The following is a 24,745-nucleotide window of genomic DNA, read 5'->3' as shown; positions in this document are numbered from 1 at the left end:
ATCATATCAGAGATGCTTCATGAGGAAATATCTTTTCTCTTCCTGTGAAACAGTGCAAAAAATGAAACTACTGAAAAGCAGCAATTGAAGCGTATGTTCCCACATGGAAGTTCTATAACAAACTCCACTCTCCCCAATGGTTCACTTTTACTTGCGCAGCTGCCATTGCTCAAAGGCAGCATGCATTTCAGATTTATTTGACATAAGTTCAATAAAAATAGACAAAAATATATAGAAGCTGGAAATAATTGAAAGAGCGAAATAGCTGCAGCTAAGAAAAGACATATGAAACCACCAGTAAATTAGAAACTTGCGATTTCTGGAAAATTTATAACTGTAGTAAATAATAGACACACTCTATAATTAGCATTACAAGTGTATGCTGTATTTTCGTGGACATCAGCAATATTGTGCTTCAACAAGTCATATCGTTTTTATTTGTGGGTCAATTTTTAAAAGAATTACATTGATGAAAAGAGAATAGAATAAGCATTCCAATGATGTTAATTTATTTTTCTTTTATGCGTTCATATTAAAAAAAAAAACGGTAAAAAATTACAGCAAAAAGGGAAACAGTTTTTTTAATGTTTACATTTCATATGTTACGTTTGGATACATATGTGCAGAGTTAAATTTGATTGGATATTGCTGAAATTTTACAGGCTATATAAAAAAAGAAGTCCATCTCTACTGGTGTTTGACTTTTATTTTTACGACCACAGGAAGCAAAGTTGACAAAAAATATTTCAAAATTGATAAGATAAATCGGTATATATCATTCACTTTTTTAATGGTATAGGAATCACCACTTATCAAGGCCAAGAGGCCACTCGAGGATAAGGATATGAATAATAGTTTCAGAATTATTTTCATGTATAATATGTAAATATTTGAAATTTCTTTAAAATGTTATCTTTTATAGAAATTCAAATCGCTTAAAGAGAAATGATGATAGTGATGGTTAGCTATGCGCTAACCATCGCTGTTAGCATATTAACGAGTTTGTATTCTTTTAAAAATAGGAAACTGTTTTTTCTGTTTTTAAAACGAAAGCAGAAAAAAGTTTCATTTTTTATTCTGGGTTGTCAAATTAAAAAAAATTATCAAGTTTTTCAAATTTGATTTCCAACAATACTATTTTGTTGTTTTTAACGCTTGTAGTACACATGTACTAAAAGCAAAAAAAAAAACAACAACAAAATGTACTAAGTACATGCGTTTGTTTTTTAGTGGTAAAAATAAGAAACCAAAAAAATATAACAAATAAAAGGTACTTATGCACTTTTTTTATGCTACCATGCTGAAATAATAACGTTATTTAGAAACCCATTCTTAACACGGGGAAGGAAGGGTGTTTTGTTAACTATTCTGTACTTTCACCTAACAATTAAATAAAATATATTGTGAAACTTGAATTTATTTTTAACTCATTGTCAAGACCATTTTTTAGAATCTGTAAAACAAACCTGTTTTTTTTTTAACTGAAGATATCTAAATAATAATAATTAGGCAGTTCGATAAAGAATTTGTGATGCATTTTGTAAATTTTTACCTTGTTTCCACCTTAACATTTTTCTTTAAAATGACTACCTTTTCAGGTTTTCGGGTATGCTGAAAACGAATATCGCATTTAAATTTTCTGCAAATAAGTAACTTTCCGGATATTAAGCAATCTCATTTCTTATGTTATTGCTGGTGGCCATCTTGATACATGTGTTTGCGCATAGTTTCTCGGGGTTAGGTTTGCACATTCATGTGCACCAAGATGGCCACCAGCGATAACATAAGAAATGACATTGCTTAATATCTAGAAAACTACTTATTTGCATAAAATTTAAATGCGCTATTCGATTTCAGCATACCCTAAAATCTAATAAAATAATCATTTTAAATGTTAAAGTGGAAACAAGGTAAAAAATTACTGTTTTGTTTCTTTGTTTACATAGTTGAATTTATGGTTGCATCTCAGAAAATAGGGGTATATTTTGGGTAAGATAGAGAGGATTTACAAAATTGAAAATTGGACTGGTCCCAAAATGTATAAGTTCTGGTTGACTATGGGAATTTCCATCTTTTACAAAAATCTAAAACTATATGAAAAATTTTCTCCAATTTATTTCTGAGATTAATTCATATCTACTTAATTTTTTTTTTCTTTGAGGGGAGTAGTAAATACTGGTTATGAATGCTCTTTAGGCATTCAATGGCTACACCCAGATTAAGCTCTCCTTTGGTGAGGAGGCAGGAAAATGCCTGCTCTCAATAAAGCTATACTTAAATACCACTATAATACTTAGTTTTGTTCATGAATAGACATCCACTGTATACCATGCGCCAGTTTAAAAAAAAATTGAAATTTGTATATCTGAATTTATAATTCATGGCTTATGGGAGATACTTCAAATTTGACTGCATAATCAGAAAGAGTGCAGAATTTTACATAAGAATGCCAAATTTCATGAGAATAGATTGAAAAATAAATAAATGGTGGCGAAATTACCGAATTTCTTGAAATGTTGAGGTCCGTTATTTAGCCCACTTTTTCTAAAGAAAAATATCCATGGAAAAGCCTAAATTTTGGCACTTAAAATTCTCATAACTTTTGAACTACTTATGGTATTTGCATAATTCAAACGGTTTTTTACATAGCTCTTTTCATGCAAGTTGATAAAATAACAATTTATCTAAAAAGAAAAAATCAACTTGTAATGCTACTATAACAGACAAGTATTTAAGGAAATAACTGAAACTTTAGAGGAACACCTCCAGTCCATTCTCTCTTATTTCATTTTCCTTCAGTTGGAGTTCTTAGAAACTAAAGTGAATAGGGACATAAATGGATGGTAGCATTTAACGCTGTCAAAACTAAGCTTCTTTCCTTCAATAATTACATGAAACCTTCTCAACCATTGATAGTCATGGCTAATGATATGCTACCTGAATGCTATTTGTTCAAACTCCTTAACTTAACGTTCACAGGGAACATGAATTGGAACAAATACATCATGGGCATTACCAATGCTGCTACGAAGAAAATGGGCTCTCTTTACTGTGCTAGAAAGTTACTCATGCCTGAGAGTATCCTGTACAAGGCCACCATTCGCCCATGCATGGAGTATTGCTGCCACATTTGGGCTGGTGCATCTGCTACTAGTTTCACTCCTAAACACAAGTGAAAAAAGAGTTGCTAATCTAATAGGTCCCGCACTGCTAATTAAAGTCCAACCTCTGCCTCATCAACGAAATGTTGCATCCCTGTGCCTATTCCAAGTATTTTAATGGAAACGACTCTGCCGAACTCCAAGCCCTTGTAACCCCCCTCTGACATAAATACCTACAACTAACCTGACAAGCAGCAAAATCCCACCCCTACACTCTAGAGACCCCTAAACGTCAGAAAGCTTTCTACTTAAATAGTTTCTTCTCTCAAACTATATGGTCCTGACAATGATACAGCTACTATCTTTGAGGTTATATTAGAGAAATTGGTCACATACTCTGTACTTATCCCTCTGCCTACAATCACATTGGTAAGGATTTCAATGTTAATAATGTTGAATGGCTAGTCCACTCAAAGACAAATTATTAAAGGAAGTTTTATCGCGATTACTCCCTAGTTTATGATCTAACACAGATCATTGACAAACCCATGTACCAAATGCTGACAGACAATTTACAAGTCTTAATTTTTTCCTACTAAGTTTCTTTGAACTGTGCTCATCCACCGTTCTGTCTCCACTGGGATCTTTCGATCATTCAGTTGTCTCAATTAGGATCAAAAAGTGCAATAATGCCCTTGACGTCCCTTTCCATTGCACAGAGTACTAAATGGTGGATTAGTACTGCCTTAGATCGTTCATATCAGAAATACCCTTGCATTCCATGTTTGAAAATAATGTGTCCTCTATCAGACTGAACTGATTGTTGGTATAGAAAACTTCATACCTTTCAAGAAATTCCAACAGAAACCAAATGGTTAGACATGGTACACCCCCAGAATGTGTCACTGCCGTTGCACACAGAAACCATAATTTCAATTGTTTTCAATAAAATAGATGTTCCAAAACTAAAGCTGCCTTCAGGACCACCAGCATCCACTGCAAGAGGATTATAGAAAACAAGTTATATGCCCAATCTGATAAATCTAAAGTAACTGAGCAGAACTTTGCATCAAACTCTACTTTTTACAATCAGAGTCACTTATCTCCTAAATCCCCACTCTCACCACAAGGCTTAAAATAATCTGAGCACATCCATATATCTGTCCGGGATATTGCCAAACTTATTAAGAAATATGATGCTAGCAAAGCAACTAGCCCTTTCAATCATAGTACTTAAAACACTGCAATAGGAACTAGCGCCCATTCTTTTTTTTTACATAGGCGTCACCACTTACCAAGGCCGATAGGCCACTCAAGGATAAGGGTTAAAGAGTGTACAGCAGTCAAAAGGACAATATAGTAATCGAAGTTTGGTAAATTTGTTAACTTAAGTGGAACGGCTGCTTCAACATTTTAGAAAACTGTCAGTCTGCTTAGTATTTAAGAATACTGAAGATCAGTCTCCTGTGTAACATGAGTAAGTTACTTGAATCCATAATAAATTGAGAAATTGTCAATCACTTCAGCAAAACTAACCTATTTAATGACAAGCAATATGGATTTCATCCTGCAAGATCTACAGCTGATGTGCTGACTAATATCACATAAGATTAATGAATCTATTAACAGGGGAGGCCTTTGGTATAAAGACTTCACAAGATTGCTAGTTATGAAATATCTGGAAATGTCCTCTCAACCATCAAATCCCTTTCTCTCTGATAGTTTTATAAAAGTAGTTGTTGATAGACAGAAGTCTAAACCTTATAGGGTCAATATTCGCATACCTTAAGAATGCATTCTAGGCTGAACTCTCTTCTTGATATTCAATGATCTCTCAAATCACATTTTAAGATCATTTGTTGACAGACATGCAGATGACAACCATCTATGGCAACACTTCGAAGAGCAGCAATGACCAAGATCTTTCTGATTCTCTCTCATCCGACCTTGGACATGTGGTACAATGGGTGAAACAAATGGTTACTTTTAATGCATCCAAAATCAAGTTTCTTTCTTTTCACCACCAACGCTTTGAACCATACTTGATTCTAATTGAAATGAATTGCTCCCATCTTAAGGAAGCCTCTATTTTGACAAGCTTCTGAGACCTGAAATGAAAGTCTTAAATCCGTTGTCAAGGTCACTGAAAAAAAAAAAAAACGGTTTGATCATTCTAACGCTTTGGAAAGTATATCATTCCCGATATAATCCCTTACCTGTATAAGAGCCAAATATGTCCAATGATGGAGTACTGTTGCTACATTTGTGGAAATCCTGTGCAAGGCATTTTTCCTGCTTTGAGAGTATAAACTTCAAAATCTAGTGGCCATGCTCTTTTCTCCTTCTTACTTCCTCTTTCTAACAGAAGTGGTGTTGCTAGTTTTTCTCTACTCTATCATTATTTTCATGGAAGGTGCTTAACTGCGCTTCAATTTATGGTCTCATTCTCATAAAACAGTCACAACAAAAACTCAAGATATTATCACTATCAAATGTTTCCCTTTCTCTACCTAAAACTAATAACTGCCATGAACAAAGTTTCTTCCTTAGAACTGCCTGTTAACCACAATACTGCAGAACTGCTTGCTAGTTGATAGCAATATTTTCATGTCCAATGCATTGTTGAATTGCCCTCTAAAATAATCAGATTCTTCCCAATCACCATCATCATTACCCATTATCACGATGTCTCACTGTCTACGTGACATGCATTAAACTATTATCCTTGAGTGGCCTTTAGACCTGGATACATGACATCTTAGTAATTGGAAATAATAGTAGAAGTTATAATCTTGTATGTGTTTCAACATTAATATATACATATTTAAGACTGTTAGCAATATACGATACAGAGATCTGTGTTTACAGTATATTTTTGGCTTGTTTTCTTTTTTCCTTTTGAAAACAAGAGATACCTCTTGAAATTATCAAAGATATTTTACCATCCTAGTTATATTTGATAGTCATTTCATATTTACTGATTTATATATGAAAGGTTTTGAAATATAAATATACAAAGGTTTATAATTTAAATACAACCTCTGCTTTTTGTTCATACATCACTTCACCATCCTGGTATCCTACATTGTTAACAGCCTTCTTAAACATTTACATATTTGTTTAGTAACAATGTTTCAAGCAAACTACTTCTCTCTTTTACATATATAAATATCTATTCCTTTTCAAATAAAATTAAGCAAGATCATTCAGTATATATTCAAGCGAACGTAAGCATCAGCAGCAGCTGACTGGAGTATTAGTATTGTTCATAATGTAAACATGGCAACAACTGTTTTTTTTTGTTATTTTTAAATTTTTGTAAGTGCATTTTCGTAGAAGTTGGAAAATAAAGTTTATAAGATAAAACGCAAGTTTTGTTTTGTTTCAAAAATTTGAAAATGAAAAGTCTACGTGTAACTTCTCCATTTAAATAAGTTTCCAGAAAATTTTTACTACAAGTAAAAATTCTATCAGGTTGGTGTAAAAATAATGTCGTTTTTGATGTTCAACTTCAAAAGATCATAACTCCTTTCATAATAAACTTTATTAATTGAAATAAAATCATTAGAATCGACACATTTTTGCCAACGAAAAACAAGTTTATTTATCCCATTACCATAGAAATCTGGAGTTCTGGAAGCGATGGAGTCATTGAAGGCTGATTCGACATCATCTCGGTTTTTGAAGCATTTTCCATGCAGGAAGTTGTAGCGATGCTTGAAAAAGTGATAATCAGTGGTGTTCTATGGCGGATGAGGCAAAGTCTTGTAGCCAAATTCATTCAGCTTCTACAGGATCAGTTGAGCAATATGCAGGCAAGCATTGTCATGAAGGAGAATTGATCCCTTCATATTGACCAATCAAGGGCACATACATTAGAGCTTCTGGTGCATTCCATCAATTTATTGGCAGTACTTCTCTGCTGTAATTGTTTCTCCCGGATTCAAGAAGCTGTGATGGATGAGACTGGCCGCAGAACACCAAACAGACACCATAATCTTTTTTTGGTGCAATTTCGAGAAGTGTTGTGGAGCTTCTCCGGCATCCAACCACTGTGCCAAACATCGTTGGTTGTCATAGAGGATCCACTTCTCATCACATGTCACAATACGCTCGAAAAATGGGTCGTTTTTGTTGCACAGAAGGAGCATAGAAGACACCTCAAAACGACGATTTTTTTTTATTATCATTCAATTCATGCGGCACCCATTTATCCAACTTTTTTGTTTTGACTTCCTTATTTGTTTGAAATGGTGAACGACAGTTGAATGATTGACCTTGAGTTCAACAGCAACTTCTCAGGTAGTTTTTTGAGAATCAGCTTCAAATGTTCATTATCAACCGCAGTCGGCCAGCCACGATTGTCTTCATCTTCGAGGCTCTCAACATTGTGAAATTTCTTGAACCACTGTTATGCCATGTTTGTTAGTGGTTTCTGGGTCAAATGCATCATTGATATTACGAGCTGTCTCAGCAGCTCTTTGGCCTAGTTTGAACTCAAACAAGAAAAATCGTGTGGATTTGAATTTTGTCCATGCTGTAAAACGCCTGCAAAAAATTGAATGAAGAGATTGAAAACGGTAATAACACAATTCGATAGAGCGAAAAACGAGCCTCAAAATGATATATAACATGGCGATATATATCAATAAATTAATTCAGAAATCTATAATATAAATCTCACCTGTCTGTTTAAATGTATGCATGTATGTATTTTTGTTTGCATGCTTGTATTTATTTATGTTTGTATTTATGTACGTATGTCTGCCTAAAACTTTCGACAGAGGCAACGGATTTTCACAAGATCAGTATCATTTTGAAGCTCGACATCTCGGACAACAAATATCGAAAAATTGGCCAAAAACATTAATTCCTTCACCCTCGACAAGGAAGGGTCGATTTTTTGCAAGCCAATTTTGTCAAGTCATCGTATCAGTGGAATTGCTTAATTTTAATGTTCCGAACTTCCGGTCGCGTCATGGACTAGCGGTAGGACGTCAGATTTTCTTTTCCGCCTTCGCGTCATGGGTTCGAGCCTGCCTGCCTACTGCCACTTTTTTTTTGTTTTTTTTTTTATTTTGCTCAACACGCCCCTCCAAACACCCGGGCACCCAGGCTAGTCATATATAAAAATAACATATGTGAGAAAACGATATTGTTTTTGCACCAACCTAATATTTAAAGTAAAAATTCTATAAGCAAGTTTGCTGGAAACTTATTTAAATAACATGAAATATTTTTGATAATTATATTATTTTTCAGTGAAAATATTGAATAAATACATGCTTAATTGTTCATAAACGATAATGATAATATTGTTAGTTAGCGAAATTAATTTTTCTTTGAGCTATATTGATTTTATTAACATGGACTTTAGATATACAAGATTTTTTTTTTTTTTTTTAATCATTAATCGCTATAATGCTTTCTTTTCATAAAAAAAAAGCAAACACAAATTCATACGTTCTTTTTTTTAATACTTGAAAATATAACGGTGTGTTTTCTTTACTGAAAATTTCATTAAAATTGGTGAATTTCCCGAATTTTGGTGAATTTTTAAGTCAAGTGAGAGGTCAAAACGTTTTTACATTTTGGGGGTCGACCATTCATTTTCCACGTACCTAGTAATTTTAATAGCAAAACATGCTTGTTTGCATTACTGTATGTCTATTTGCAAAGTGACATCATACTAAGCAGTCGCTAACTTGAAGTATTAGTATTTTTGTAAATAAGGCAGCATCTTTTTTTTTTTTTTTCAGGTGACTTTAGTTAGGAAAGTTCAAAAGCTGGATAATAGTAAAAAGAGTATACTGTCATTTTCATGATATCAGTGTATTAGTAATAATAATATTACTATTTACACAGTAATACTAATTACTAGTAATTACAAAATGTGTTGGTTTTTTTTAGCAGATTTAATAGTCAGTGTATTATATTTTAACTAGCTATGACACACCTAGCATACCAAACATAGTTCAATTTTCTAAGAACGGGAAACTAGTTTTGGATAAAGTAGTGTTTGTCTCTCACTCACACTCTCTCTTTCACTCTCTCTCTCTCTCACACACACACACACACACACACACACAATAAATACTCATTTTAATACTTTTTTGTTGTTGGTCCATTCATAAAAAATAATCTCTTGAAATAAACCCAACCCTTGTCCTAGAGAGGCAAAAACTCTTCCTATGCACCAAAAGATCGTAGTTTGACTAGAAGGCAGTCCTCACTAATGCTGGTGATGAAGAGGCTGTGGTTAATTTTTGTAATTGGGCTTAAGTCACAGCAAGCCACTAAACAATTAAATACACTAGCATGGTTATCTGGCATTGCCCGGGGTAGGGGCATGAATAAAAACATAAGAGTTATAATAAAAATAAATCAGTAAAAAAAGTTCAAATAAAATGTAAACGAATAATCGAGTGAATGAATAACAGAAAGGTGAATTTAAAACATTGAAAAATGTACACCATCGAAAAATTTAAAATATCGAAAAATGTACACCATCGAAAAATGTACACCATCGAAAAATGTACACCATCGAAAAATGGCCCAAAATCCATGGTTTAATTCTTCATTCTTCATGTATTTTAATTATTAATTAATTTTTAAGACAATTTTTATTAATTTTCATTGAAAGTAGAAAACAGTGAACAAGTTTTTTTTTGTTTTCTTTTTAGTTATTGGGTACATATGTAGAATATGCAAAATGCTATTTTTAGATAGGAGTTTCAAGTTAAATTCAATTTTATGGTATATTTTGTTTAAATTATTAGATGAAAGTACAGAATAGTTACAAAATATTATACCTATGTTAAGAATTGGGTTTTAAATAATAGCGTTATCTCAGTACAATCTGTATTCTGCATAAGTACCAGTTATTGTTTAACATTTAAATCTTTAATATTAAAAGACTTAAATTAAAGATGATTACAATGAAATGATGATGTTCGTCCATTGTTGTTGATAAAGATTACAAACATCACTGATTTGTAGTTAACTGAGTCTTGTGTGTCCGCAAATGACTTGTCAGGCCAATGTGAGCTTCAAAATATCATCCACAGGTAGAGCATCCATGGCCAGTAACCGTTGTTGAGGTGCTTACTGCCCGTGACTTCGCAGAGTGTACCCTTCCTCTTCTCATTTAAATGGTTTGTCTCTGCTTCCATAGATCCTCTGTTAATCAAACCATGCCACTTACATCTGTTCTTTGCTAGCACCTCCCACAACTTGGTACATATGCCTAAGGCTTTGAGGAATATATTGTCCTTGAAGTGTTTCTGTTGGCCACCTACATGCCTTTTCCACTCGAAAGGGCTCTATACAGGAGATGTTTTGGGAGGCACTCATCTGACATATGCGCAACATGTCCAGCCCAATGAACCTGGGATTTCTGAAACAATGTAGTTTGACCTTTTCCAAAACATCAGTGTCAGAGATCTTGTCTTGATATTTGATGTTCATGATTTTTCTGAGACAGGTCATGTGAAAGTGATTTTCTTTGCATGTTTGACATAGTTCAAGTCTCACAAGCATACAGCAATGTAGTGATAACAACAATCTGGTACACTTGCAGTTTAGTTTCAATACGGATACCTCTGCGGTCTCAGATGTTGATGCGTAGCCCTCCAAAAGCAAAGCTGGCTTTGGCTAGTGTGTTAATCTCATCATCAATATAGACTATGTTAGATAGAGTGCAAACAAGATAAGTAAACCTGTCAACAGTGTTGAGGTCAGTGGCACAAACCTGAATCTTTAGTGGAAAGTGTTCTTCTCCAGAAGAGGACTGAAACATTAATTCTGTCTTCTTAACATCGATTGTGAGTCCAAAATTACAGGAAAAGCGGTTCATATTGTATTGCATATCTATCAAACACTGAAAGGACAGCCATCTTGAATTTGATAACAGTGGCGAGATACCACAGATTGAACAGTACGATATTTGACGCTGACACCAGAGTTTGAGTTGGAGAAGGCATCTGTGAGCATGGCTGAGAACATGATACTGAAGAGAGTGGGCACTAGTATGCAACCTTGTTTCACCCTGTTGCTTACCGGGAAGTCCGATGATATTTCATCATTATCAAGCACACGGACCATCATGAAATTGGCGGACAAGTATGAAGTTTTCTGGACAACCGAACTTGGCCATAATTTTCCAGAGGCCATTCCTTCTTACCATGTTGAACGCCTTGGTCAGATTCACACGTAATGATCAGATTCTGGTATTGCACCCTGCATTTTTCCTAGAATTGTCTGGTTGTGAAAATCATATCAACAGTTCCTCTTCTTGCATGAAAACCACAGCTAAGTGAGTACGCTTCTTGTACATCATTAGGTGATTGATATTTTTCCTGTGCATACTTGCGTTCCTGTGGCAGCATGCCTTTTCTTACTGCTACAGGAATTAAATGATATATTAATTACTACAATACACAGATCTTACTAGTCAAGTTTAAATGTCATTTTAATTTAAACAAAATTGGGTACTTAATGTATAGAAAAGAAAATGTACATTGTGGATTTGAAACCATTTTCAGACTGCATAACTTTACAATGTCCCAAATTCACCTGTCAAAAAACGAGCAATTTGGTACCGTGTTATCAGGTCATCTTTGTGTCCTGTAGACTATGAATAAACTTAACGGTTCTATCACACTTTTATTTATCCTAATTCTTTTTTTTTTTTTTTTAGTTTTTATAATTTTCTGTATTGTCACCAGAATTTAGGGTTAGTTGTAAGGTTAAGAGAAGGCAAGTATATTTTTTTTAACTTCCAAAATCAGATTTTAGCTAGACATGTTGAGGTACTGAACTTTTTTAACATGTTAGTGACGTTAAAGCCAAAATCTTTCTTCAAAATCGGCAAATTTTTGGTTCTTTGTTTCCAAAAGCTTGACAGAAGTCAAACGTAAGTCACAAAAAAATAAATATATTGGTTTAAACCCACCTAATAATCGTTACCAATCATGCGAAAATTTCTATATCAGTATTTTGTTTAATTTTCGGTTTTTGAGCGATTACCGAGACTCTAGATGACTAATGTCAGCAATTTCTTGTTCTAACTTAAGACTCGGCACTACTTATTTCAAATGAAATAAACACTTAAAATAAGTTAAAATCATAAGTTAAAATGATATGAACAAACGGGAAGGTAGAAGAGTAAATTGTCTTGCCTTTGTTATGTATTTGTTTTTTGATCACTTTTTGTTTTATTATCTAAACTTTAAAATGTCCAATAAAAACATCTTTTTTTAATCTTAATGTATTTTCTTTTAATCTCTTACTCTGTTCTTTTTGTTTTTGTTTTTAGTTTCTAGAACCCGAATTTTATTTTGTGTGGTCGCCTTTCGGTTGCTTACGGGGTTTTACCAACCCAATATGGCAGTCATCATGGTCTGCTTCTATAAAAGCACCGAAAGATAATGGTAAATTTAGTAAGTAGTGTTAAGATTAGTTGGTGCTTATGTAAAGAAGGTATCGTACTTTTTTTTTTTTATATATAGAAACATAGTATTTTTCAAGTTAAATTCAAGTCTTACGGTATCTTTTCTTTATTAAGTAAATTCGTGAAAGTACAGAACACTTTTAAAAGAGGAGAGCCCCTCCTCCTCACCATGCTAAAATGGGTTTCTAAATAGCATTATTATTTCAGCACGGTCTGTTTAAGTACCAAAACATTAAAAAGATATTTAACTTTAATAATTAAAAAAAAAGAATTTTAGATTTAGTAAGAGAAGAGTCCAAATATTTCTACAAAAAATTCTGTGATATAAAAAAAAAAAAGAAATTAAAAATAAAACTATTAACTTTCCTTTTTTGTTGTTGTTTTAAAAATAATGGTCAATACTAGAAGTTTTTAAAGGCAAGTTTGTATATCAAAATTAAAAATATACAAAAGTAAAGTTCCTTCCTTTTTAGTTCTAAAACGCTTGACCAATTATTAAACAAATGTTCAATAAAAGTTTTTAATGCAAATATAAATTTAATTGTTGTTTACTGATCTAGCCAACGTTGGAATTAAATACTTATTTCCGATTGTGTGTGTGTGTGTGTGTGTGTGTGTGTGTGTGCGCGCGCGTATAATATATATATTAAATTTTTAGCTAAATCACCTTCTCGTTTCCTTTTTAACTATTCGTAATAGTCTATTACGTACGAACACTGAAGAACTTGATAAAAAAAAAGTAAAAATAATTATTTTAGAATTTAGAGGGAGCAGGTTCCGCGTATAAATTTAACGTAAAATGATCCATTTTGGGGGCATTGTTTGAAGGTTACTATATTTTTTAGTTTTTTACTACTAACCCTAAGTTCGAGGGCAAGGTTGTAAAATCATATGTAATCGAACAAAATCTGACCCCCCCACACACACACACACCAAAAGCGAAAATGCACAGAATTTATCTCCCATAGCAAAACTATATATTAGTTAACCGAACCGCCATATAACGCAAGAAGCTAAAACGGCTCGAGAAACGTGGATCAGTTTACGTTAAATGTATAGGAGAAATTACTGGTTATTCATTCTAAATTCCAAACCAATTGTTTTGTTTTCATTCCACAAAAGTTTTTTTTCACACGTAATCACTAAAAGAAAACATTCGAAGAGAGGGGTAGTAGTCGAATATTGTTAATCTCTACAATGATGCCAACAAATGAAAACAAGTGATTTATTATTTGCATTCCCTTGTTTACAAACATTTTTCTGCGGCACTGACGATAGGCAAATTTTAATCTATGGATGATCAACCGTGTACACAATTTATCGTTAAAATCGTTTGAGTAAAAAAGACGGTGCTAGTGCAGAGAGTGATCCGCGCTATTTTTTAAATCGTATTTCCAAGTTTAATTAAAGTTTTATGATATGCTTTTTTTTTTCTTCAACTGTAAGGTTGAAGTATAGAATAGGTACAAAACACCCTCTCCTCCCCATATTAAGAATGGCTTTTTAAATAATAACGTTATTATTTACGTCCGGATCACTCTCTGCACAAGTACCAAAAAAAAAATAAAAAAACAAAAAAATAAAATAAAACAGTTCATAATATAGTTTGGTATATTTATCAGTAAAAACAATGAATTACATCGGATAATAAATGTCTTAATATCCAGAAAACTACTTGCCTGCACAACGTTTGAATGTGATATTCGTTTTCAGCATAGTTGAAAACTTAGAAAAGTCATCATTTTAAAGACGAGCGTTGAGATGGAAAGAAAGTAAAAAATATCGAACCAAATATTTTTTTCAGATTGTTTGCATGTACACGCTTAAAGTACATGTTCAACCCAAAAGTCTCATTGTTATTATTATTACTTTGCTTAAAATACGATGGGTGTGGTCTGGTCTGTGGTAGTAAAAATTTGTCTCTGGTTCTTATTTAGAATTCAACATAAAAAAGATAAATAAATAAATACAGAAAAATCGGTGTTTGCCAAGATAGAGTTGACAGAACTATTTTTAAGCCAAAACAGCGATACTTAAATTGTCACGTCGAAAATAGTAATATATCAAAAAATTACGAAAATTCATCAAGTAGAACAACTGCTACTGTTTTTAGTAAAAAAAAAAAAAATCTATATATTTATATCGCTATCGGCTAAAACTAAACGTCAGCCATTAAAGTAGCGAAAAGGGAGATAAGTGTCCCTATGTATTCGCAATCTTCAAGGTGTTCATATCTAGGGAAAATGACATTATTTCCCATAATTTTTCGTAAAAATTATTTTTAACTATAATTTTCTACTTGATGAATTTTCGTAATTTTTAATATAATTTTCGACATAACAATTAAGTAGTTATTTTTGCTTAAAACAACATTTTTAAAAAATAAAAATCGATTTGTCAATTATCTTAACAAGCACCGAAAATATGATGTACGCCGCCGCCGCACCACGCACCAGTCACAGAACGGAAATGTCATATTCCAAAAATTACGTAAATTGATCAAGTAGTTTTATTTTCACAATGAAAATCATTTTTAAACCATTTAAATTGATTAATGTGAAATCTGTAGCATTACAAGGCTGATCTCGCAAGTCGTATTTATTGTGGATTTATCTGTCCTTTTTCAATATGGCGACACGAAACATCCCTTTTTTGCTTACTCATAAAATTTGATTTTCTGAAGTTAAAAAAAAAAACTAAAAAAAATTCAATTTATGATTTTTGGAATATAACATCTTCGTTCCGTGACGAGTACATACACGATAAACGCTTAAAAAATCGAAAATTAAACAATACTGGTAGAAACCCACGCAATGAATGTTATTGACAATAACTTGTTAACATTTATTGGGTAGGTTTCCAGTATTTTGTTTAATTTTCGATTTTTGAGCGCTTATAGAGACTCCAAAAGATATGACAGTCTCATGTCCGCCATTTTTCTTGTTCTAGCGTAACACTCTACACTACTGGTTTTCCAAACTAAATAACCGCTTTAAAATAAGTTAAAACACTAAACACTTATACTGAGAGGTAGAAAGCGCAACTTATATTGCCTTTGGTAACATTTGCCATATTATATATATATATATATATATGATGATTGTAACGTCTTGTCAGACGAGTGCCACTCCCTCAGACATTTAAAATCCATGAGCCCAAATACCTGAGGGAGGGAGTATCTATACAAAGATGATGTTACAGTCTTAGCTTTGTACGACAGCTAAGTCTCTCTCTCGGTTCAAAATGTTGAGATCCAGCAACAAGTAAGAGCAAGATAGCCAGCAACAAATTAAACTGCAGACCAGCTTAATGCGGGTAATGGTCTTCCGCTTTATGGTTTTTTTTAAATCAGAGATTTGCTTCTCCTAGAAAGGTTGCCTTCACCACGGCTTACGGGAGCCCTCTCCACCCCAATACACATATACACAAATATACACGGTGCTAGTTGGCCGATGATGATATAATATATATATATATATATATATATATATATATATATATATATATATACACACACACACACACACACACACACACATTGCCACTTTTTAGTTTTGTTGTCTACAGTACCAAATGTCCAACATTTCTATTTTAAACATGCAATGAGCACCCATTCTCGGACAAGTTAGAGACTACCATTTATTTTTTATTTTATAACCTTTATTATTATTATAAGTTTCATTTTGTAGTCGTCTTTCAGTTCTAACTATTTTACAGGATTCTAGCGAGAAGCAAATACCCGTAGTTATGGGGAGGGGTTATATATTTAAAAGCACAGCCACAGCCACACAGAGCACCCAATTCCTTGCCTTGACACTTGTCAAATTTCCCCCTTTTTGTTGTGGTTTTATTTATTTATTTTCGAAAATGAATTAAATCGTTTAAGATCCAGCCAACATTAGTATAAATAAATATTTGTATTTATTTAAATACATTTTTATAGGAATCAATATAATCTTGTATGTCTACGATTAAAACTTTTACAATTGTTCATAACGTTCTCGCTTTTCCATAAAATTTGATTTTCTTAGTTAAAAAAAAAAAATTCGATTAATTTACGTGATTTTTGGAATATGGCATTTTCGTTGACGTTCTGTAACGGGTACGTACCCGTTACATCAAAAATTTCTCTTTATTTTTGCATTTTTTTAATTAGGTGGAGGGAGCTCTGGACTTATCCTGTTTTCTTTTCTTTTTGTTAGTTTTTTGTTGTTTTTAATTTTAGATAAAAATTAATTTTTGCTTAAAAAGTAATGTCAAAATATAAATTAAGGAGAAAAAAATATAAAAATTACAACAAGAAATTCTTAAATAAGTACTTTTAGAATTCTTTTTCTTATAATAAAAAAAAAAAATGAAAGGAAGCTAAGAATAAGGAAGTTTTAAGAAACTTTAGTCAAAAATGCGCAACAAGTAGCTTTTAAAATTTTATATTTAAATCCCCAAAACGAAAAGTATACAAAAAATAATTAAAAAGGTTATACCGTAAACAAATTATGAAGGATTAAAAAAGAGATATTTTAAGGTTTTTATTAATGTTATTTACCTTGGATTTCTCGCGGAATATTGCAAGCCATTTCTGAAGATTTTCAGGGCGCTGCCTTCTCAAAGACGCGCGGGTACCTCACCGCCAGGAAAACTCCTCTCGTATATAAATCCGTTTTTGTTTTGTTTTATGAATGAACACAAAAAATATATACAAAAGTAATAGATATAAGAAAGTGTATGCAAACTATACAATCCACTGTGAGAGAGACAAAGACAACAATTAAATACTCTCACCAAACAAATAAACTTTGAAGAGACCGACAGAGAGTAAATTCCATTAACAAAATAGCGCCATGTTGGCTCTTCACGACTATGACGTCAGTCCGGACTCATAGCAAGACAGACAGCGCTATTCAAACGGTGTCTGTATAAGCAGTTGTATTAAATAAATTCAACTAACAAAATATAAACAAGATATATCCGGACAATGATTAGCTAGTATAAATATATATATAGATATTTTTTAACAACTATATTGTTTTTATATAATTAAAATTATCATCGTTATAATAATGATATATAAAGTACTATACACCCGATTTGTTACATACACGGCTGTTTACTCGTGCGAACAGTGTTTACTTCAGAGTTAAAAAGTCTATTTGCACGGTCTGTTTGTTTATTATATAATTTACTTGTCGAATTACTATTTGCACAGATCACAAGTCAGTAGCGTGTTTCTTTAACTCCTGTTCGAATTAACTTTATTAGTTTAAGCTTAATTTTATATTTTTACAAAATATAAAGGCGATTAGCCAATTCTTAAAATTAAAATAAATTCAATTATTTAACTGTAGTTTTTCCTTGTTTTTTTTTTGTTTTTTTTAGTGTATTATTATTTGTTTGTTTGGTTATTTTTTTGCCCATGATATAAACAGACCGTGCCAGGCTTTGATTTTCCCTGTAAAAAGTCTAAATCACTTTTTTTTTTTTAAGTTAACATCATTTTAAATGAATGTTTTTTTTTTCTTTTTTATATTTAACCTCATTTTAAATTAATTAATAAATCTGGGTTTATTTTCCAAAACTGCGTTTATTTTGTTTACATTTATTTTTATAACATTAAAAGTAAAAGTTGAACTTATGAAAAAAAAGTCATCATTTTTAACTATTTTAAATCGAACTTAATAGAAGGTCGCAATTCTAAATTTAGATTAAAAACTCAGTTACACAAATTAAATTACTTTAAATTTATGCATATGAATAGATAATGTCAAATTTATTGAAATGAATTTCGTCTTAGAAATAGAAAGTGGGCGCTTCTAATCACGTGACTTTCTCGAATCATTTTTAAAAAATTAAAAAAACTTTTAAAACTTATTTTTTTAATAGGCTATTTATCCACACGAATACTGTGTGTGGCTCTAGTCTTCTCACCCTTCGAGAAGATGTTAGTTTAATGATAATCGCCTGAGGCACCCACACCAAAGAATGCTGCCGAGACAATTTTTTGTAAGCCAGAGTGGAGTGTTCTTCCTCTAGGGCACTAGATATTCAAATCCCACTTTCCCGGCCTTGTGTCACATTTTCCTGCCGTGAGAGGGAGATAAACACTCGACGCTGTTAGATTCAGATATCCTTTGTCTCTGGCATGATATTAAACTCCATCGGACAGATGCATGATTGCCAGATTGGCCTTTCTACAACTAAATTTAATGAATTTGGCCTTTTTTTTTTAATTTAATTTTTTTTTTTTTAAGTAGTTTGGCCTTCAAAAAATTGTATTTGGCCTTTTTTAAACGTTTGGTTTCAATTTTGGCTTTTTTCCGACTGTTTTACAAAAATATTTATTTGATAATAATTAATAAAGAAAACATTATTATTAATTTGTTAAGAAGCTTGGTCTTCAATATTGTGTAGGACTTTTTAAATCTTAACTTTTTCTTCACTATTTTATAAAATATAATTTGAAGGCAATTATTAGTGAAAATGTTACAACCAAGTAATTTTGAAGCAGTTTGGACTTCAAATGTTTTATTGCCTTTATTTTTAAATTTTATAAATTTTTCCCAATAATTTTACATAAAATATATTTGGTAATAACTAAAACGTTATAATAAAATATAAGTCAGAAAATAATAGTATTTAATATCAAAAGCTAAACACATCGACTCATTGAAGGTCAAATATTGATTGACCAATTTGAACTACCATCTTATCAAATGGAGCAGCTCTTAACTTTTAAAGATATGACATAAAAGACATTGTCAAAGGAGGTTGAATTTTTTTGTTTCAAAGTAACAAATAATTGGGAATTAACCATAAATTACACCTATAAAGTATAATTATTTCAAAGTCAATTTTTAATTTTATATTTGTTCCTAATTTTTCCAAAGACATTATCTCATTTTGATATCAATTTCCGTATATCTTAAATGTTCTCCTAAAATTTAATTCAAGTGGTGTGTACATAAAATGTTGGTTTATGTTGCAACAAAAATTGACAATAAATTGAAAATAACAATGCAGACAAATGTGTTAGGCAGATTGGGGCGGGGGTCGATAATCATATTACATTTTGTCTTACAATTTTTTAAAGCTTACTCTAAACTAATTAATCACCTGAATATCGCATTCATTTTATGGATCGAACCCTACTTCAAATATGTTGTTTTAACATTAATTTTATACAAAAAAAGTATATGTAAGAGTGGGGCAAATTACAAACAACCAAAAAGCAAGAACTAAATAAAAGGAGATAAGGTACAGGTTAGTAAAGCCCTCTAAACCCATTCTAAGTGTAGTCTGCTCGCTATTTTCAGGATTGTAAAACCTGAAAACAAGCAAATCAATCTCAAAGTGGGAGTGGGAACTAGTGGGAGATAAAAGAAAAATAGGGATAAAGAATGAGCGACGATTTTGATCTTCAAAATAAAGTTGGTTTATTTTAATAAAATATTTTTACCTATGTATTATCCAGTTTGAATACTTAAGTGCTGTGAATGTTCTGAACTGACTACTCACCTAGACATGTTTTTAGTTGTGTAAGGCAAAGCTTAAAATAAAAATACCAAGTTTTTCCTTTCACTGAAGGTGAAAAAAATCGGTCATGGCAGTTTGGGAGATAAACAAGTTCCTTACATCAGACTATAATCAGACTATAATCCTTACATCAGACTATAATCAGACTATAATCCAGCAGTTCCTTTATTACGATTTAATCTGTAAGTTGTTAAATAAATCCCTAAATAAACCCATATATTTTTGTGAACGTACAAAAGGCACTTGGGGGGAGGGGGGTAAATATTACATGCATATATTCTAACTATTATTTTTTTCCAATATTTTCATTGCAATTTATTGAAAATCGTGAGACAGCTAAAGATTTATTTTTCTTTTAAATCAAAGTCGATTTGCATTAATTTGTTGTTAGTGTACAAAATGCTCTTTGATTTTTTTTTTTTATAAACAATTGAGCATAATCAACAATTGATATGCAAAATACAAAACTGGTGTCGGAACAGAATAGTCAGCAACACCCTCTCCCGTATTAAGAATGAGTTTCTAAATAATCGTACTACTCAGAAAACCATTCTTAACATTGGAAGGGAGGCTTTTTTAAAACTATTCTGTGCCTTCCCTTTATCAAAGAACGTTTATATGTTTTACTAGCACTTCAGCTCAGCTTTGCTCGGGCCCTATCTACTGTTCATAAATTTATGTGCATATACTAATGTATTATGTAAATTAATACACTTTATGTGCATATATTCATATATTATGTACATATATTAAAAAGTTTAACTCATGTCCAGGTAACCTACATCTAAAATTTCAAGTGTTTAGACCCAAAATTGGCGGAGAAGTTTAGTAGAGTCTGCAAAGGTCAGCTTTTTCAACTTTGACTTCTTGACAGCCAAATTTTCGCCCAAAAACTGATTAAAAAGCTTGCTGCATGTCTGAATACCCTTTATGTAAAATTTCAAATGTTTAAACCCAAACTTTTCTGAATAGTTTGCTAGAGATCGCAAAGGTCAAATCTGTTGAACTTTGACCCCTTTAGAGCCAAATTTTCGGCCAAAAATCGATTAAAAAGCTTGCCTATCTCTGAATACACTTTATGTAAAATTTCAAATGTTTAGACCAAAAATTGGCTGAGTAATTTGGTAGAGATCGCAGAGGTTTTTTTACTTTGACCCCAATTTTGACCCCTTAACATTTATTGTTTTGGGTTCAAATCGAATAAAAAGTTTCATCCATGTCCAAGTAACCTACATCTAATGTTTCAAGTGTTTAGACCCAAAATTGGCTTGACAGCCAAATTTTTGGTTGAAACCAATTAAAAAAATTTCCCAAATATCAATACCTGTTATGTCAAATCTCGAGTCTATAGACTAAAAATTGACAGAGTAGTTTGTAGGGAAATGTACGCACGCACACACACACACACACACACACACACACACACAATTTCACTTTTATAGATGTACTAGCATGGGTGCCAGGCGGTGCCTGGGTGTTTGGAGGTGTGTGTTGAGCAAAAATAAAAAATTTTAAAAGTGGTAGTAGGAAGGCAGGCTCGAACCCGTACCGTGAAGGAGGAAAAGAACATGACGACCACCACCAAATTGGAAGTGACATAGGTTTAAATTAAGGCTAGAAAATCGAAAAGAGGGATGACTTTCGAAAATATCAGTAAAAAAAGCGACCCTTACCTGTAGAAAAGTTCCCAGTTGAGGGGGAAGAAATTAATGTTTTTAGCCAATTTTTTGGTATTTATAATCTTAAGGGTCGAGCTTCAAAACGATACTGATCTTGTGAAAATCTGTCACCTCTGTCGAAAGTTTTAGGCAGACATGCAAACATACATACGTACATTTATATATTGGTAGCTCAAATTTTCGACCCAAACCGATTAAAAAGCTTGCCCTATCTCTGAATACCCTTTATGTAAAATTTCAAATGTTTAGACCAGAAATTGTCTGAGTAATTTGGTAGAGACCGCAGAGGTCAATTTTTTTTTAACTTTGACCCCTATTATGACCCCTTAACATTTATTCTTTTGGGCTCAAATGAAGTTATTAAGTTAGATCCATGTCCAAGGAACCTATATCTAAAATTTCAATTGTTTATACCCAAAATTATCGGAGGAGTTTGGTAGAGTTCTCAAAGGTTTAATCGTTGAACTTTGACCCTTTAACAGCCAAATTTCTGGCCGAAAACGGATTACAGAGATTTTCCAACATCTCCATACTCTGTATAGCAAATTTTGAGTCTGTAGACTGAAAATTGACACAGTTATTGCATAGGGAAATGTACACACACACACACACACACACACACACACACACTTTCACTTTTATAGATATACTAGCATTTCAGCCCGGCGTTGCCCGGGTGTTTAAATGTGTATGTTGAGCAAAAAAAAAAAAAGTGGTAGTAGGAAGGCAGGCTCGAACCCGTACCGCAAAGGAGGAAAAGAACAGGGTAAAACCTAACGTTTATGCTGTTACGACCACCACCAAACCGGAAGCAACATTTTTTAAAATTAAGGCTAGACAATCTAAAGGAGATGATAACTTTAAAAAATATCGGCGAAAAATGTGACCCACCCCTGTAGAAAAGTGCCTAGTTGAAGAGGAAGATATTAATGTTTTTAGCCAATTTTTCGATATTTGTCGTATGAAAGGTCGAACTTTAAAACGATACTGATCTTGGTAAAATCCGTCGCCTCTATTGAAAGTTTAAGACAGACATGCAAACAGACATACATACATACATTTATATATTGGTAACTGAAAATTTTCGACCCAAACTGATGAAAAAGCTTACCTTATCTCTGAATACCCTTTATGTAAAATTTCAAATATTTAGACCAGAAATTGTCTGAGTAATTTGGAAGAGACCGCAGAGATCAATTTTTTTAAAACTTTGACCCCTATTATGACCCCTTAAAATTTATTCTTTTGGGCTAAAATGAAGTTATTAAGTTAGATCCATGCCCAGGGAACCTATATCTAAAATTTCAAGTGCATAGACACAAAATTGTCAGAGGAGTTTGGTAGAGTTCTCAAAGGTTTAATCGTTGAACTTTGACCCTTTAACAGCCAAATTTCTGGCCGAAACCGACCACATCGATTTTCCCAAATCTCAGTACCCTGTATATCAAATTTCGAGTCTGTAGACTAAAAATTGACAGATTTATTGCGTAGGGAAATATACACAGACACACACATAGACACATAAACACATTCACTTTTATAGATATATAGAGAGATAGATAGATAGATAGATTATAATTATATAGATTTTGTCGGCTATTAGATGTATTTGAAAAATCAAGATAATAGTAATACTACAAACAACAATAATGGCAAATATGTAGATTAACACCTTAAACTAAATATCAATCCCCCTGTAAAAAAAAACAAAAACAAACTACATTCTAATTTATAAGTGATTATATGTAAACACTTTAAAAACATTTGCGGAAAGAAAAAATTATGAGGATTTTGCAGTATATACAACAAAATGAAAAAGTGGTAAATAAACAAATAAATAACAAATGTTATCAAAGACGAAATAAGTTACTCTTCTACTTACCTGGATACATTTTTTGTGTGTGTGTGTTTTAACGTATTTTAAAACTTTCATTCTGTTCAAAAAAAAGTTGTGCCGAGTTGCTAAGTTAAATTGATAACAACATGGCCGCCAGGAACATGCTATCATTGGAATGTCAGTAATGGCTCAAAACTCGAAAAATAAACAAAATATTGATAGAAATCCGCCCAAAAAGTGTCATCGTTGGGTAAATTTCTATCAGTATTTTGTTTTATTTTCATCATTTAAGCGATTATCGAGACTTTCCAGTGGAATGTCTGATGCCGACCATCTTGTCATTCTAATTTACCAACTTGGCACTGCTTGTTTCATAACCCTGCTGGCGACTCAGCAAATGATGGCGGGATCTACTCAAATAGAATAATGGCGCACAGCCCCAACTGTAAAACCCAGTTGTGCATGCACAGCTATGTAAAGATCATTTTAGCTATGCACACATTTCCTTTTTACAAATTCTATGGGCATATAAACTAAACTCTGCCTTTTCACACGAATGTCTTTGAAAGATGTTTTTTTCATCGAATTACGAAGAAAGCAAATTTAAAAAATATTTTTTCCGACAGTGTTCGTGGAGCCAGCTTGACATCTATAAATAGTGCATTTTGCGTTAAAACCAATTACTTGACCTCAGTCAGCATGTTGTAAACATCAATTCCATCCAAAGGACGTTAAACGCGCGCGCACCCGATAATTAATTCTTCACGTATAGATGGACTTTTTCCTCTAATGGATTTTTACCCTTTTCTATCTCTCTGCTAAAGTACGCCATGGACTTTTTATATTGGTTAATTGTTCTTAAAAAAGGACTGGTTTTTTCTAACCAAGGACTTTTACTTTTTTACTTCATTTCATTTTATTCCCTCTGTTGCAGAGACTCAATTAAAAAGAATTTTTCTGTTCTTCTCATTTTCCTTTTATTTATCGATTATGAGAAAATAAATCCTGTTAAAATTTATCTTCAGCCTTAGCCATCTTTATTTGATTTTTCAACTCCATTTTACACACATACATTTTATCATAGTATTATTTTTTGTATTTGCGGGACTAACATCGACGCCCATAATCCTGCAACATTTGTGTTTCT

The 24,745-nt window shown here is 32.4% G+C and overlaps 1 protein-coding gene across 11 annotated transcripts in view; it reads right to left on the bottom strand.

Annotated features, from left to right (window-relative positions):
• LOC145254910 (F-actin-uncapping protein LRRC16A-like) overlaps nucleotides 1-17,459 on the bottom strand; it is a 377,977-nt gene extending 360,518 nt beyond the window's left edge. For all 11 annotated transcript variants that reach the window (XM_080113852.1, XM_080113855.1, XM_080113853.1 and 8 more), the window contains exon 1: nucleotides 17,099-17,459. In XM_080113852.1, coding sequence (XP_079969978.1) covers nucleotides 17,099-17,129 — 31 coding nt within the window. In that variant the 5' untranslated portion in view covers nucleotides 17,130-17,459. The remainder of the gene's footprint in view (nucleotides 1-17,098) is intronic.
• Nucleotides 17,460-24,745: the final 7,286 nt, after the last annotated feature.

The sequence above is a fragment of the Euprymna scolopes genome, chromosome 30 (genome assembly GCF_053919585.1).
Source record: "Euprymna scolopes isolate OS-2025 chromosome 30, ASM5391958v1, whole genome shotgun sequence".
NCBI lineage: Eukaryota > Metazoa > Mollusca > Cephalopoda > Sepiida > Sepiolidae > Euprymna > Euprymna scolopes.
This window is presented reverse-complemented; position numbering and strand designations above follow the sequence as displayed.